Source organism: Psammomys obesus, unplaced genomic scaffold (genome assembly GCF_907164565.1).
Source record: "Psammomys obesus unplaced genomic scaffold, mPsaObe1.curated_primary_1811, whole genome shotgun sequence".
Lineage (NCBI taxonomy): Eukaryota > Metazoa > Chordata > Mammalia > Rodentia > Muridae > Psammomys > Psammomys obesus.
In genome coordinates, this window is record NW_026594428.1 from 15,279,238 (window position 1) to 15,296,589 (window position 17,352).

At 40.0% G+C, this 17,352-nt stretch overlaps 1 protein-coding gene across 1 annotated transcript in view; it reads left to right on the forward strand.

Annotated features, from left to right (window-relative positions):
• The window catches only part of Dnah5 (dynein axonemal heavy chain 5), a 298,260-nt gene that overhangs the window by 224,170 nt on the left and 56,738 nt on the right, over positions 1-17,352 (forward strand). The window contains exons 55-59 of the mRNA XM_055619009.1: positions 4,352-4,583; positions 6,580-6,694; positions 6,857-7,033; positions 11,783-11,986; positions 16,394-16,573. Of these exons, the coding sequence (XP_055474984.1) occupies positions 4,352-4,583; positions 6,580-6,694; positions 6,857-7,033; positions 11,783-11,986; positions 16,394-16,573 (908 nt within the window). The remainder of the gene's footprint in view (positions 1-4,351; positions 4,584-6,579; positions 6,695-6,856; positions 7,034-11,782; positions 11,987-16,393; positions 16,574-17,352) is intronic.

Genomic DNA, 17,352 nt, shown 5'->3' on the forward strand with positions numbered 1-17,352 from the left:
ATATATATATATATATATATATATATATATATATATATATATATATACATATATATATAAAATATATATATAACAGGTATTTTTAAACTCTTATTAATTACACTTTATTCACCCCGTATCCCCCCATAAACCCCTCCCTCCTTCCCTCCCAAGCCCACCTCCCTCCTCCTTCTCCATGCATGACCATCCCCAAGTCCACTGATGGGGAGGTCCCCCTCTCCTTCCCTCTGATCCTAGTCCATCAGATCTCATCAGGAGTGGCTGCATTATCATCCTCTGTGGCCCGGCAAAGCTGCTCCCCACTCAGGGGGAGGTGATCAAAGAGCAGGACCATCAGTTCAGGTCAGAGGCAGTCCCTCCTCCCATAACTATGGAACCCACCAGGACACTGAATTGCCATGGGCCACATCCGTGCAGAAGCTCTAGGCCACCTCCATGCATGGTACTTGGTTAGAATATGAGTCTCTGGAAAGACCCGTGTTCAAATTTTCTGGTTCTGTTGCTCAACTTGTGGAGTTCCTGTCCTCTCCAGATCCTACCATTTCCCACTTCTTTCATAAGATTCCATGCACTCTGCCCAACAGTTGGCCATAATTCTCACCATCTGCTTTGATAGTTTGCAGGGCAAAGCCCTCCAGAGGCCCTCTGTGGCATGCTCCTAACCTTCATAACAGGTATTTTAATACACAGAGATTAGGTTGATAAGTGTCACAGGGAAAAATCCACATCTCTACCTGGGTCTCATTAATGAAAGATCTTAAGAATGAACTCAAACAAAAGCTTAAAGACACTTTTATTATATATTAAAAGCAAACAAAAACCTAGAATGAGAGAGCTATATATCTCAGCAGCTGCCCAGGAGAAAAGGTAGAAGGCCGGACTTTCCCCTTGTACATCACTTGTCTGACCTTGGCTAAGCTGGCATGCAGGTCAGACAAGTGATGTACAAGCAGCCAGATTGTGGGGAGGGAACTTTGGAGAAAGAGTAAGGAAGCCAAAGATGTTGGGGAAGCCCAGAGTGTTAGGGAAAGTGTGCTTAGAAAAGAGATAGAAGGAGAAGTTACACTTTTCTGGATCATTTAGAAAAGCAGGCAGCCTTATAGAGCTGCTTGGTTGTGGCCTAGTGAACTGCTGTGTAAGCTAGGGATGAAAAACTCTGGAAAGGAAAAATACATCATCTCATTAAAGAACTTATTATTCCTCCCCTCCTTTACCACGGTGCAAGGTGAACTCACCTTCTTATTTTACTTTGGCCAGGTGGTTGACCAGGCCCACCTGAAATGTTAGGTCTCTAAGTTGACCAGAAGGATTTTCTCTCATTGGCTTTACTGCTGCCCTGGCATGAAAAAAAAAAAAAAAAACTTGGTAATCCTTAGACTCCATGTAAAAACCCAGGTGTCGCTGTAATCCCACCGTTGTGTGTGTGTGTTGGGGAAAGGAAGGGAAGGACCCACTAGGGTTTGCTGGATGCCAGCGTAGCTGCAGATTCAGTGCAAGGGCCTGTCTCAAATGAACGAGGCAGAGAGTGATACAGCAGGATCCCAATGGCCTCCTCAGGCCTCTACACTTGTACTTAACTGTCTCAGTCTGTACATAAATCACACACACACACACACACACACACACACACACACACACACACACACCCATACACACATACATACACAAAGAAAATTTATGATGAGGTTTCTAGAAAAAGTATTATTTCAATTCTCCTAAGGATGTTTTTTTAAATCAATTTATTTTTTATTCACTTTACATCCTGTTTGTTGCCCCATCCTTCCTACCCTTCCAGTCCCACTCTCTTTCCTTCTCCTTACCCCCTTGCCTATTCATCAGGAAAGGGGAATTCCTTTTCCCATTCACCCCAGCTCATCAAGTTGCATCAGGACTGAGCATGGCCTAGTCCCCTGTGGCCTGGTAAGGCAGTCCGCCAGGAGAAAGTGATCAAAAAGCTACCAAGTTAGTCCATGTCTGATGCAGTCCCCACTTCCCTTATTAGAGATCCACATGAGGCCTAAGCTGCCCATATGCTAGATCTTTGTAGGGGGCCTAAGTCCAGTTCATGAAAAGACCTTGGTCGATGCTTCAGTCTCGGCAAGCTCCTCTGGGTCCTGGTTAGTTGGCTCTGTTGGTCTTCTTGTGGAGCTTCTGTCACCTTCAGGTTCTTTTCCCTTTCCTCCTACTTTTCCACCAGACTCCCTATGCATTACTCAATGTTTGGCTGTTAGTCTCAGCATCTATTTTGAAGCACTGCTGGGTAGTTTCTCAGAGGATAACTCTGACAAGCTCCTGTATGCAAGCTTAACAGAGTATCATTCATGATGTCAGGGGTTGGCACTCTCCCAAAGGGTGGGTCTTTGGTTGAGCCAGGCATCAGTTGGGCATTCCCTCAATCTCTACTCCATCTTGTAGGCAGGGTAAATTTTGGCTTGAAGATTTTGTGGGTGGGTTGGTGTTCCCCTCTCTCTGCTAGGGGACTAGTCTAGTTAGTGGTTGTCCTGTTCAGTTCCTGTGGCTTCTGCTACTAAGAGTCTCTGCTTGAGTCCCCATCATATCCTCCCAGGAACATACCGTGACTTGGATCTCCATCTTGTCACAGAGATACCACAACCCCAGTTTCTCTTTTCTCTACTGTCACTCTGTCTTCTTGCCCTTGCTCTACCAAGGTCTGGTCTCTACCCTCTTAACTCTTTATGCCCCTTTTAAGAATATTAATTTTGAATTTAGTATTATCTCTATCAAAAATTTAGAAATAAAGATTAAACATTAATTTGAAAATCACTAATGACTTGAAATCTAAAACATTTTAAGCAGCTGCTTAATGCTAAAAAAAAGGTTTTAGAACAAATATTTTAAATGAGGAATACTTAACCCATTTTCATTTTTGTATTTAATGTTAGCATTTTATTTAGATTTTGGGTAATATTCCCAATTTAAAAGAGCATTAAGTGGCTAATACCTGTAAACTTTCCTAGAATGTCTGAAGAGAAAGCTCATGGTAGGACGCTTGTCTATCATATGTGAGGCTCTGGCCTTCATGCCTAACATTGCAAAAATAAACAACAATTCTTTCAAAGGTATGAATCCTTCATGTTTCCAATGCCTAGATTTAAACTTACTGGGATTTGAGCTGTTCTTTACAACACTTGATTAACTTGTTTGGGAAACATGAGTGAGTCACAGATCTTTTAATTTCTTGCCCTTTAGTATTTAGTAAATTTTATTTTCAAGCAATTTGATGAGTGGTCTCTGTTATCTTCCACTGAGAACTTAATTTACTGATCAGATATTAGTGCTAAAAGGCTACTATTTAAGAATAGTCTATGCTATCTATCTCTGGCTCACTAGATTGTTTTTTCTTTCTCTGCTACTTATATTGGTCATATTTCCATTTTCAGTTCTTATACACATAGGATATTTCTTATAAAAATACTTACAATAACTTAAAAATATATTATACATAATCTTTGAAACATTCTATGAAGTTCGGACTGTGTCTTATATTTCTCTCTCACCCATTTCAGTCATGGATAAACAGTGAGAACACAGTACATATGTGACAATAGATTTGATTTTACTATATGGCTTATTATTTTTGGTTGCATGAGACATGGGCTCACTATAGTAGAGCTCATTATATAGACCCGACTGGGCTTAAACTCAAGCGATCTACCTGCCTCAATCTCCTCAGTACTGGGATCAAAGGCATTTGCCACCCTGCCCATAACAGGCTTGTGCTTATCACATGAGTGCGTCTTTATAATAGATTCACTGTTAGACCTCATGGGCAAGGTAAAAGTCTCTAATAGGAAGAGTTTTACCCAGACATCTCTAAAAGGGTTCTGTAAATTAGGTCTGATCACAAATGACCAGTCACAGCTTTTAAGGGCAGATTACTGCACTGAAAAACAAATGCAGTAAACATTTCCGCATGACAAGGGCAGCTTGAGTGGAAGAGAATTAAAGGCCTGACAAGTTCCAAGTTAGAAAAAAGAATAAGTGGGTCTGAGTGGCAGGTGAGCACTGATGTCTCAGGTATTTGTATCACTTTTTTTCTTGGGTAACCTATAAAGCAGGCTGGCATAGAGGAGACTGCTCTATGCAAGCTCCAGAAAGCAAGGAAATGGTGACAAGTCTAAAGTTTTTATGGTGTTATATTTGAAAGGGACAATAAACTTGCTGATGTCTTAGGTCTGGGACCCAAAGTACTGAAAGCTATTACTTCCTGGGGCAACAAAGACTACATTCGGACCTAGGAAATAAAGGACTCTTTTAAACACAGCCAGACAACCTTGAAACCGGCAATTGGTGTTCCTGTTTCACACTGTCATCTTTTTACTTTTCCTAGTGTCGGAACACTTCCTCTCATCCTACAATATCAACTGCAGTGTGGAAATCAAGAAGGAAGTGGTCGAGTGTATGGGCTCCTTTCAGGATGGGGTGGCTGAGAAGTGTTCTGATTATTTCCAGAGGTTCCGGCGCTCTACCCACGTGACTCCCAAATCATACCTCTCCTTTATTCAGGCCTATAAATTCATATATGGGGAAAAACACATGGAAGTGCAAAGCCTGGCCAACAGGTGAGTGTGAAGGTCAAACAAGAGTCATCTTGAAGCACTAGTTCTTCTCCCAGGGCCAAATTGTTGCTTGGATACAGTTTGAAGGGACCAGAGACACTGTCGGCTGTCACAGATGGGCTTCTAAAGGTAGGGTAGTATGGGGTCAACACTATTGGTACCTAAAGGACAGTGCATCAGTTTTAGCACATTCCTTATATGGGTCACCAAAATTCATTATTACAAATGCATTAATGTTAACCTCAGTGTACCAAAAATGCATCAATGTTGCATAAAGCAAAGAAATAAAAGCACTTTCCCTTGGAGTAGTTTGGTCAATAATGAACTCAGATTTGTGCTCTCTTCTCCTCTTCCTGTGTCTCCCACTGTCTCTCTCATCTAAAATTTATCTGTTTATGAGTCTGAATAGTACTTGCCTGAATGTTGTCTTGTCTTGTCTGTCCTCATGTCCACATCTGTCCCTAAGAAAGAGCTTTTACTCTTTATTTATTGAACAGCACAGAGAATATCAAATGGGGAAAAATGAGAGATACTTTATAGAAAATTTTAACAGGGTCTTAAAAGGTATTAAATCACTGACATCAACTGAGTCCAACTGACCCATATAACAAACAAATAAATACTATCAAATAATATCTGTATGCTATTTCCAGCATTTATAATGGATATATATTGTGTAACGTTGCTTTCAAAATATTGTGTTTTGAGCATTTGTTACCATATCATTGGTATACACATGCATTTCTCTCTGGATCAGGGGCATGGAAAAGTTCGTATCTTAAGATTGAAGCTATACACTAGCTTAGATTGTAAAAGTTGATTAAATGTGAAATGCAAGACCTGTAGGGCTGGTTATTAGATTTTTCTTTTAAAGGTAGGTTAAACAAACAGGCAGACTACACAGCAGGATCAGACTTAAGTGAACACAAAATGTGTTATTTACTCTGTGAGGTTCAACGAAAGTTCCAGTCCCTTAGACTGTAACAGATGTTTTCATAATCACCAAAGGACAGAGGTCACAGCAGTCCCCTGACCAAAAAATCATCCAGTCCAGATGTCATTGGTACTGAGGTTTGGAATCCTCTTTTAGAGCCGTGCGGAGTATTCGCTTGGGCTCCTGGGGCCTCTATTGTTGTGTAATATGATAGTATTTCCAGGGGTCTTAAATGGACTGCCACTTTTTATGTTCTCGATTGACAGAATTACATAACAGATGTGAAAGGAAGGGGAGAATACAGATTCTATGTCCTCTTATTCCGAGCATCCTAGTCCTCTTTGTGGCCAGGGTAGAAGGGTTGGGCTGATGATTATGGTCAATGCAAAGTGAATATCCTGTGTTACTGAAGTTTGGACCCAAATATCACTGCTTTGTGTCATATTTTCTCAACATTCACATTTTTCTGCCAGAAAGTGGCCAGAACTACCCAAGATAGCCATGTGAGGCATCCCCGGGTAGAAGGCAAGATTACATTTAAGTGGTCCATGGGTTGTTGACTAAATGGCTCCAAGGCCTCTTATCTTCTAGAAAACATTATTTCAGATCTATGCAGGTAGCTAGTTGACACCTGTTCTAGTTTAAATTTTAGTTTCTTGAACTCAAGTCCTAACTCATTTTAATTTTATTGGACTATTTTTGAAGAGAAAAATAAAAGAAGTTATTTTCCTTCCACGGAAACAAAGCTTTGAACACTTGGAGTACATTGTTAGTAGGCCCTGGGTGGGGGTGGTGTAGTCTTGATCATGGTGGCTCCTCATGCTCTGCGCATGCCTTTGTGCACCCATGTTTGTGCATTCATTCTTCATTCGGTGGTGAACATGCACGTGCCAGTTGGAACCAAACCTAGACAGACCGCCTAGGTGAGGCTGTTTCAGGTTTGCTTTATTATATATTCTCACTCCTTAAATATAATGCTGCTGTTCTTACTAGTGAAATGACACTTGGAAACAACAGCACTTGCCGTAAATTTAAACATTGCTTGCATGGATTTTTCAACCCCAGAATGAATACTGGATTGGAAAAACTGAAAGAAGCTTCGGAATCAGTTGCAGCCCTGAGCAAAGAACTGGCAGTAAAAGAAAAGGAACTACAAGTGGCCAATGCTAAAGCTGACACGGTAGGTGGGCAGCCATGGACTCTCAGATATGTATCTCTGTTCTAGTAAACTACGTATTGTTCTGTATGAAAACAGGTAAGTGGACAAAATCGACATTCCAAGGCAAAGAAACGTGTGCTGCCTGCAAAACGAGATGAGATTTTTTTTCTTCTATTCAACTAGGTCTTAAAAGAAGTCACAATGAAAGCACAGGCTGCTGAGAAGGTCAAGGCTGAGGTACAGAAGGTGAAGGACAAAGCACAGGCCATTGTGGACAGCATCTCTAAGGACAAAGCCATCGCGGAAGAGAAACTAGAGGCAGCAAAGCCAGCCCTAGAAGAGGCAGAAGCCGCACTCCAGGTGAATCTGAGGGAAGTGGCAGGTACTTCCAAGGAAGTGATATGGGCAAAACCAAAGCTCTAGCCACAGGGTCTGCAGAGACTACCAAAATCAGCCCTCTAGATCTCACACAGACAGATTGACATCTTGTGCTCATTTTTTAAGGGAATAATGAGCTCTGTCACAGAATGGCAGCCAAGAGTCTTGTGTTGTTACTTCCACTTTTTCATTAAAAGTCCGTGTGACAGCAGGTAAGTTGCATGACATTTACAAAATGTTTCCTGACCCGCTGGAGACTTTGAAGTGGGTGGTCTATGAGGTGAAGCTTCCTCTTGATCCTGTTTGTGAATTGTCCAAATAAAGAGTGCGGATGTAATGCAGCCCATTAATGAGGTGGAGTAGCTTCCAGCACAGTCAAGTGCAATTGTGTGACTATAATAGAACTGATAAAATAACAAAGAAAGTGGTATTTTGAGAAGTATAATAAGTTCTGTGTGCTAAACAGTGACCTGTAGGGCAGGTCAGTGTGGAAGGATCGATGTAGGATTCCTTTTTAAAGATTACCTTTAATTCATTTCTACTCATCTATTCCCTTAGGCTATTGATCCTGGCTTAGAAATGGATGAAAAAACAAAAAAACAATTATGCTGCATGTCCACTGCTAACTCAAGCTTTTGGACCTCGTTTGGGCATGGATCATTGCTTGATAATGAGTTTAAGTTCTCTTACCACTTTCTTAGCATGATGCCTGAGAAATTTCCAACACTTTTTGATCCAAGTCTTTCGGTTTTGTTTGTTTGCTTGTTTGTATTTTGTTTTGCTTTTTTTCTTTAGGCATTTATGGCCCTATAATATAGCTCAGTGGTGGAGTTCCTGCTTGGTATATATGAGGCTTTGAGTTTAGTTCCCAGTATCACAAACAACAATAACAAAGCTACATGCATTTCCCATCTATTTAGATAATGGAGATATTGCCTTCTCTTTATCACTGACTGTCTATACTATACTTGCATCTGACATTTGTTACATAATTGTTTCTCACTCCCCCGGACTCTGGCTAAACTAGCCCCCTCTATTCATCAAGCCCTTCTGGGTCTTTAGCCCCTTAGATCTATGGATATGGCAGCCTTCCTCTTCTACAGTATTGTCACTTCAGCTGTATCTGATCAACAGAGAGGATAAGGGCACTGCACCAGAACTTTAAAACATTGTTAAATTCAGGGTACGTAAAACCATAGAACTAGAGCATAAAGCTTCTTACGTATTGCTTTTTAAAAGAAGGCCAGCATTTCCCTAAGAGTTAAGAGTTGGCATCTTCTGTTCATATTGTAAGATGTTTCTACTCTTCTTCTAAATTGCAGTTCTCTATAGCTAAAATATCCTGCATCATATAACCCCTGGTATAGACATATGTGGGAGCAGAAGTAAGGAGTATGTCTATGTGTACGTAAGATCAGGCATATGCAAGTGAAATTTCTGTTACTATAACAAAAGTACTAAAGATAATACAGGTGTGAAGAAACCAGGCCTGTTTTAATTTACATTTTTAGTGCTTTGAGTCTGGTAGGAGGCAGCATTATATGGCTGAGGAACATGGAACAAAACTGCTCACTTTTTGACCAGGAAAACAAAGAAGAGGGAAGCAGCTAAAGTCCCAGTGTGCCCTTCAAAAGGGCAGGACTCAGTGATGGTTTTCTCCTGTGTCCCACCTACAAAGGGCTCCTGCACGTCCAGCATCACCCTGGGGACCAGTCCTGGACTTTTGAAGGACACTTTGCAACCAAACCACAGGAACATGTCTAGAAGAGAATGCTATTATTTTCTTTATCGACCCTACGTGTATCTTACCGTGTCTTTGTGTTTCTGAGATATTGAAAACTGGTCTTGCCAATCTGTCCTTAGAAAACTCCAGATACATTAACACTGCATCATCAGACTATGTCAATCTGAAAAAAGCCAATAACAAAGAATATGTCCCATGGAGCTGAAGAGATAGCTTAATGGTTTAGAGAACTTGCTGTTGGAGGATCTTGTCTCAGCACCTGCACAGTAGCTCATAACTATCCATCATTTCAGTTCTGGGGACCCAACTTCCTCCTCTGACCTCTGTTGGAACTAGATAAGCATGAGACATGCATACACATAAAATAAACAAGTAAATAAATCATTTAAAAGAAGTATGTGTCCCTTCCCACCTTAATCAAACTATAACGAGCTGTCAGCAAAAATAAAGTATGTTCAAGTGGCAAATAACTGTTATATTGACATGAAGTATAGGGTCTTACATAGACTCATATTACTGTACCTGCAGAAAATTGAATTCAATATTTATCAGAAACACATTGGTCTCTAGGTACAACATCAGCTCCAGCTCCTTTACCCAGTGCCTGTCATAAGAGCACAACTGTCAACATAAGTAAGTGATGCATTTTTGTAAAAGTGTAACTTAATCCTAGTTTCCCAATGGCTGTTGCTCCCATTCCCTCCTTCAGAAGTCACATGTCTCAAATAAGGGTTTGACATTTTTCAGTTCATCTCCTCCAATTTTCTTTTCTAGCTGCCTAGCTTTCAGAAATGCTGGTATGTTGAAACACAGCTCTTCACAGCAAATCACCAAGCGGAGTGTGAGTGTGCACTCCATCTTCAGAGAAAGTTCATGCTCTGACGGGGGATGCAGAGCTTCAAGACACAGACACACAGGGATGTGAACTGTTTTGTTCTGAAAAGAAGCCTGTGCTAGATGCATCTTTTTCCCCCAATGCTGATTTCATTAAAAGTTCAGCAGAGAGACTGTTACCAACCAAAAGCAGCTGATTATTAAGTAATTTGCTGCATAAGAATATCTGTGCTGGAATTGGAGTAGAACCTTTCTGAGAGCTGTGTGAATTTCAAATTGCCCAACTCCCTTCATTTAAAGGTCAATTCCCAGCTAAGAAACCTCTAATTATTCAACCTGTCAGCCCCAGGGCTACCCTCTGGTGTCAGTCCACTGTGACAGTCTGAGTTGCTTTAGAGAGAGGCAGATTCTTGACCTACATAGCTAATGAGGGAAAGGCCCTGTGAATACAGTATTTTTCCTCATCTCAAACCCTGATAACTACTTAAATGCTGACTGTTTTGTTTTAGAGCACTTTTTTTTTTTTAACACAAAGAAGTCTGTACATGTTCTGGGCTGTCACAGCTCCATATGTGTTCACCAACATTTCTCTCCTCCTGCTGCTTGTTAGGATTGTAAAAATTTGGTCTCTAAGCACACCCAACCCCACATGAGTAAAACCCGCGCATATATGAAAACCAGAAACTAGGATCTGCGAGCGGGAGAGACCATGGGCGTGTCTTACAAGCCTGGGGTGTCTCACGAAATATAAAATTCCAGTTCCGTGAATTAAAAAACTAATAAACAAGGCTTTAAGGGAAGGAAGTGGAGAGGGTATTGGGATGTGAGAATGGAATGGAGACTGCTGGGGGTATAAGTGTTCAGTGTTCAAAAGGGGGACAGAAGGGTGGGGGGAGAGGAGGAATGTAGGAATGACAAGGGTCAACCAAGCTATCTATGTAGGAAAAATGTTATTAAGGAACTTATAACTAGGTTTCTGAAGTGACAGCTCAGCCATTCCAAGCACGTGCGGATCTTGCAGAAGACTCAGGTTCTGTTTCTAAGCACACCTAGTAGGTGGATGGTAACTTCTTATAACTCCAGTTCTAGAGGGATGTGGGGCTCTGACCTTCACAGACATCTGCACTCTCATATACACACCACTCCCATTACATAATGAACAATACAATTTCTTAGCAATTAAGAATGAAACCTGCAGGTTTGTAAGCAAATTAAAAAAAATAATTGTACCACTTCTGGTGTCTATTCTGTTTTCCCTTCTGAATGAAAATTAAGCATCTTCTCTAGGGTCCTCCCTGTTTAGCTTTTTTAGGTCTGTAGATTTTAGTATGTTTACCCAATATTATATGGCTTATATTCACATATAAGTGAGTATATATTATGCTTGTCTTTCTGCTTCTGGGAACAGGATGGGAGCCTACCACAGATGTCCTCTAAAAGACTCCACACAGCAGGGGATCAAAGATACACAGACTCACAGCAAAACTTTGGACAGAGCACAGAGAGTCTTATGGAAGAAGAGGGGATATAGAGGAACTCTGAGGGGACAGGGGCCTCACAAGGAGACCAACAATGCCAAAAAAGTTGGACCCAGGGGGACTGCAGAGACTGATGCATCAACCAAAGACCATGCATAGAGAGGACCTAAACCTTCTGCTCAGATGTAACCCATAGACAGCTCAGTCTCCATGGGGGTTCCCTAATAAGGGGAGAAGATACAGTCTCTGACATGAACTCGGTTGCCTGCTCCTGATGACTTCTCCCTGTTGGGGCGACCCAGTGAGCCTACAGACTAAGAGGATCCAGGCAGTCCTGATTGGACCTGAAAGGCTAGGGTCAGACAGTAGGGGAATAGGACTTCCCCTATCAGTAGACTAGGGACGAGGGATAGGGAGGAAGTGATTGGGAGAAGACGAGGGAAGGGACTACAACTGAGATACAATGTGAATAAATTGTAAATAATAATAATATGAAAATTGTAAAGAATTTTGACTTTGTAGGACATTCATTTCTTTTGGCTTTAACGTGGACCTACACCTATGACTCTTAAAAGTTTTGCTTGACTTTTGTTGAAAAGTGGCCTTCATACATGAAAGGTTGTTTGCCTGCGTTTTTGTATCTGAGTTTGGATGCTCTCCCCTTCCATCCCACAGACCATCAAGCCCTCTGACATCGCCACAGTGCGCACACTGGGCCGACCCCCTCACCTCATCATGCGGATTATGGACTGTGTGCTGCTGCTGTTTCAGAGGAAGGTCAATGCCGTGAAAATTGACGTGGACAAAAACTGCACCATGCCTTCCTGGCAGGAATCTTTAAAACTGATGACTGCAGGAAACTTTCTCCAGAACCTACAGGTGGGTCTTCCCATAAGAACAAACTATGAGGTGACCTTAGTTTGACTAAGAGTTAACTGTCATAGCTGAATCTTTTAACAGAATTCATTTCTAAAAGTAATTTATTCTACATATATATTTTGGAAATGCATGTGAGTACTCTTTCATAGTAGAATTTTCTCTTTCAAACATAAGTCACGAATGTTAGATTTTTTTCTGGCTGTTGTCAACTATGTTGACACATAAACTCCAATAAAAGTTGGCAAAGTCATTCTAATGACACTATATATATGTATAAAATCTGCATATAAAAACAGTTATCCCTCAGTATTTTCAGGACTCCCAGTGGATGCGGAAATGCAAGGATGATCAAGTTCCTTATGTAAAATGACATAGGCTTTGCGTATATCCTTGCATGCTCTCCTGAGTGCTGTAAATGACTGCTAGATTATTTATGATCCTAACACAGTGTAAGCGCTTCACGGATAATTGCTATACAGTTTGTTCTTGTTAGAGATCTCACTATATATCCTACTTGAAATCACAATACACCTGACTCAGCCTCTCCATTGCCACCATGTCTACTTTGTTATACTATATTGTTTAGAGGACAGTGAAGAGAAAGAATCTTTTATATGTTCAATACAGACATGATATTTCTCATGAATATTTTTGGTTTGCTTTGGAGTCTATAGATACCAAGAATCTACTGCCTGTGCTCTTTTTACAGTTTGATGTCAACAGTAGTACTATTGGATGAGTAATTGTATATTCTTAATTTTGTTGCATATGTAATGCACAGCCTTTAAGTGTACCACTTGATGAATGTGCATGGACAGATTAATCATCACCAAAAGCAGAATATATTTAGAATTTATTTCATACTTAAACACAGTCAGCTACTTCCTACAAAGTAAATATTATTTTTTTCTCTTGATCATCATTATTGCCTGTCTGGAAATTAACATATATGACATCATCTGTTGTGAAAGCCTTGCTTTGACCTGCATTCACTATATAGATTTATTCTTATTGTTTCAAAAGGCAACTTTGCATTCATTTTCAGTTGTCACTTTCCAGTATATGAATGTGCACTGCGGTGTGGTAAGTATATAATGATTAGATTTTATTTTGAGGAAGAAAATAAAGAAAAATGATGAGAATAAAGATAATGGTTTTTAGTGTTTGCACAGGATAATTACTCCAGGAAGACCAGTTTCAAGCTCCAAAAAGTGATGCTGGGGACACAGATCAGGGAAAAGCAAACCACACGGCATTCTGTAGAATTATGCCAGGCAGGTGCAGTTGGTGCCAATCACCTACAAAGTGTAGATGATAGGAAGCTTAGTAAAGCAAGAAGAAACTGAGCTTTGACCACAGGTTGCCTTTATTTTAAATAAAAATCTTTGTGGGTATATGCAATTGACATTAAAATGAGTTAACAACTAGGGGTTAGATTTTTTTTTTTTAAATGTTTGCAGTCATTTTCATGAACTCTTTTGCATTAACACCAGTGTGAAATGTGATATGCTGTGATTTGCCTACTGGACTATTGAAGGAGTTTTGGGGTTGTTACTAAGTTTTGGCTATTATAAATGTATCTTCTGTCTGTACTGATACACAGGGAGAAATATTAGGCATTTCTGTTGGCCCTATTTGTAGGAGTAGGATTTCTGAGCCATAGATTGTATACATTTAGTCACTTATTTTTAGACTTTACGAAACAATTTTTCTTTTTTTTTTTAAAGTGTCATCTTGTATACTTAGCAGCAAGACAGACTGTTCAGCGCCCCACATCCCCACTGTTTCTCATCTTTCCCTTTCCTTGTGCCTGTGGCAGTAGCGTTTTCTTTGTGTTATGGGCTTAATTTGCATTTCATTGGCAACTGATGATGTTGACAATTTTTGGTGGGTTTGTACACTATTCAGGAATTTTTGTGTTCTTATTTGGATCCCTCTCACTTTACAAATTTGTTTTGTTTTGAACTTATAATTACATCATCTTCCCATTCTTTTTCTTCCCTCAAAACCCTCTTGTACACACTCCATCATATTGGTTTTCATTAATTGTTGCTCTATGCATATATGTATATACATATATAACACTAAATACAGAAGTACAACCTGCTCAGTCTGTATAATGTTACTTCTATATGTGTTTTCAGGCTAACCATTTAGAATTGGGTTCCTCTCTCCTGGGGAAGACTATTTCCCCCACTCTCAGAATTCCTTGGTCACCTGTAGTTCCTTGTGTAGAGTTAAGGCTCATATGGAGTTTCTCTTGTCCACTTTCGTGTGTCTACTGGTGTCCTTCTTGTTCAGCTCACATTTGGGCAGCCATGTGGGTCATGAGACTTTGTGGGTGTAGTTTCTGGTATTCCTAGGAGACATGACCTCACAGCACACTTTCTGATTCTTTGTCTCTTACAATAAATTTACCTCCTCTTCTGTTTTGTAACTGGATTCATTGGGGCTGGCCTATACAACTCTGCATTATAATCTGCTGTGGTTTTATGTAATGATCTCTGTTACAAAGAAAAGTTTCTTTGATGAAGAGAAACGACTATTCTCTGGGTATCAGGACAAATATATACAATGCAGTTAGGGATTATACTAATTTTAAAGACACAATTATTTTTATTTTATGTGTGTGAGTGTTTGCTTGCATGTATGTGTGTGTCTGGTACCCACAGAGGCCAGAAAAGAAAGTCAAATTCCTGGACCTGTAGTTGCTGATGGCTGAGCCACCTCCTGGGTGTGAGGCATGCAGGTCCTTTGCAGGAGTGGCAAGTACTGTTAAAGCACTGAGCCATCTCTGCAGCCCATTGCTAAAGTTGCTTGTCTGTTAGATCTCAAATACTTTACAAATGCTGCAAATATCTCCAACCACTTCCTGGCTTAATTGTTCACTCTGTTAGTACTATCTTTTGCTAAGCAGGGGTTCTTAATCTTAATGTAGGACTTCTTATTAATATTCTGTTTAATAGCACTTTCTGTGTTCCATATAGATCTTGGCTTCTTTCTGAGGAAGAATAAAACCTTTTACATTTTCTTCCAGAAGTTTTGCTGTCTTATTTACCAGATATAGACCTTGAGACAACCAAGTGGAAATACCTAATCCACATCCATTCCACAGGCTACAACTTTAGCACCATATTTTCTTCAGTTTTCAATTCAATGTCATTCAAGTGACTGGTGAGGCGATGGGACTGGAAGGTGCTTTCTCTCTGCTGTACAAATAAGTAGTTTATGAAATCAGCCAGCCATAGTCTTGTTCAGGTAGCTGTGAGATAGTAACAGGGAGATTGGACTTTGAACACATTCCTTGTGAATGACTACAGATTTCCCCTTGTGAGTTTGCTGGAAGATCACTGCTTGTGGGAGCACTGTCTCTACTATTTTCTAAGTCTCATGAAAGAGACTTGTGACATGCAAGGTCAGAATGAGAGGGTATTCTACTCATTTTTTTGAACATATAATTACATCATCTTCCTATTTTCTTTCCTCCCTCAAAACCCTCATGTACACCCCTACTTGCTCTCTTTCAAATTCATAGTCTCCATTTTCATTAATTGTTGTTATATGTATACGTATTCATATATACATAATATGCATACATATATGCATATACATATATATGTTCATATATATACATGTTTTGTGCAGGTTTATTCCATTTAATTACTAGTTGCTAGATTTATTTCTACTTGGAAAATAATAATCCTTTTAGAAGAGAAAACATTATTTTTTAACATCCAATTTCACCATGGCTGGACTTTCCTTCCTGGTGCAGGAAGGCATTCTAAATCCATTTCTGCTGTGTTTTAAAATTATATTTCTCCAGGAGATAATAATTCTCTCATATTTGTGATAGCTCTATGATTAAAAATTAATACATCATTCTCAAGGTGCAATGTCCAAGTTATTACTCTCACATTTTATGTGAATTTAATAGAACTTCTGTCTGACTCTATTAAGCATTTAGTTGCTGATAAATGCTAAATCTATATGTCCTTAGCCTGAATATAGCTGTGTTGTTTGTTTTTCATTGTTGATATTATGGGTTTATAATTCACCTATTTAGTATTAATGGAAAGAAGTTTTTATTGCTTTTGAAATTCTAATAACTGTATTAGTGTTCATCATCACCTAAATACTTTACTCTTTGGCTAGAGCCAGCGTATTTAACAAAGACTGATGTCTGCGCTGGGGACAGAGTGCATGATGGAAGACCTCTTTTGCAATCATTCCACACTTTCAGCTTTAATACTTTCAATCAGTATTAAGATGTTGACCAAAAATAAACCCATATGATTTTTCTAGCTTTGTTATGCTTACTAGTTTCAGTTACATTGAAAGCAGAATGTGAATTCAGATATACACCATAAAATAAGTATTTTGACATCATTTTACATTTTCCTTTCACAGCAATTCCCCAAAGACACGATCAATGAAGAAGTGATAGAATTTTTGAATCCTTACTTTGAAATGGCCGACTACAACATTGAGACAGCCAAACGCGTCTGTGGGAATGTAGCTGGGCTTTGTTCCTGGACCAAAGCCATGGCTTCTTTTTTTTCTATAAACAAGGAGGTGCTGCCTCTGAAGGTAGGCCTCCCAGGGGGTACCCTGTGAGCTATGCTTGGGAGAGCCTCCGGGTCAATTGGTTTTTTCACATCAGCCCAGGAGATTTGGCAGTCAGTGTGTTGGTCCTCAGATCAATATAGAGAGTGAGATTCTGAAAGATGGAGCCCAGCATGTTTCTTTCTTCTTCATAACACGACTCTGGAATTGTAAGAGCTTTTAAGCGTGAGCCAGTTCTCTGTGAAGCAGTCTGTTGTGAGTCGCTTAAAAATAAAGCAGAATAGCTGAGTAATATTCCGTTGTGTAAATATACCACAGTCTCTGACAGGAACTCAGTTGCCTGCTCCTTGATCACTTCTCAGTGGTGAGGCCACCTAGCCAGCCCACAAAGGAAGAGGATCTAAGCATTCCTGACAAGACCTGTTAGGTCAGAGAGTAGGGGAGTAGGACTTCCCCTATCAGTGGACCAGGGAAGAGGAATAAGGGAGGAAGAGGGAGGGAGGGAGGAAGAGGAAAGGAGGGTGGGACCAGGAGGAGATGAGGACGAGGGCTACAACTGGGATACAAAGTGAATAAATTGTAAATAACAACAACAGAAAATTAATGTACAGAATGTTCTCCAACAATGTTTAAGATCTTAAGCAAAGGAATCCTATGAATGAGATAGGGTTAAGTCATAGACACTGGGGCCAGAAAATTCTGGTCTTTGATGAAGGAAAGTGTAGCCTTCTCTTCTCTTCTCTTCTCTTCTCTTCTCTTCTCTTCTCTTCTCTTCTCTTCTCTTCTCTTCTCTTCTCTTCTCT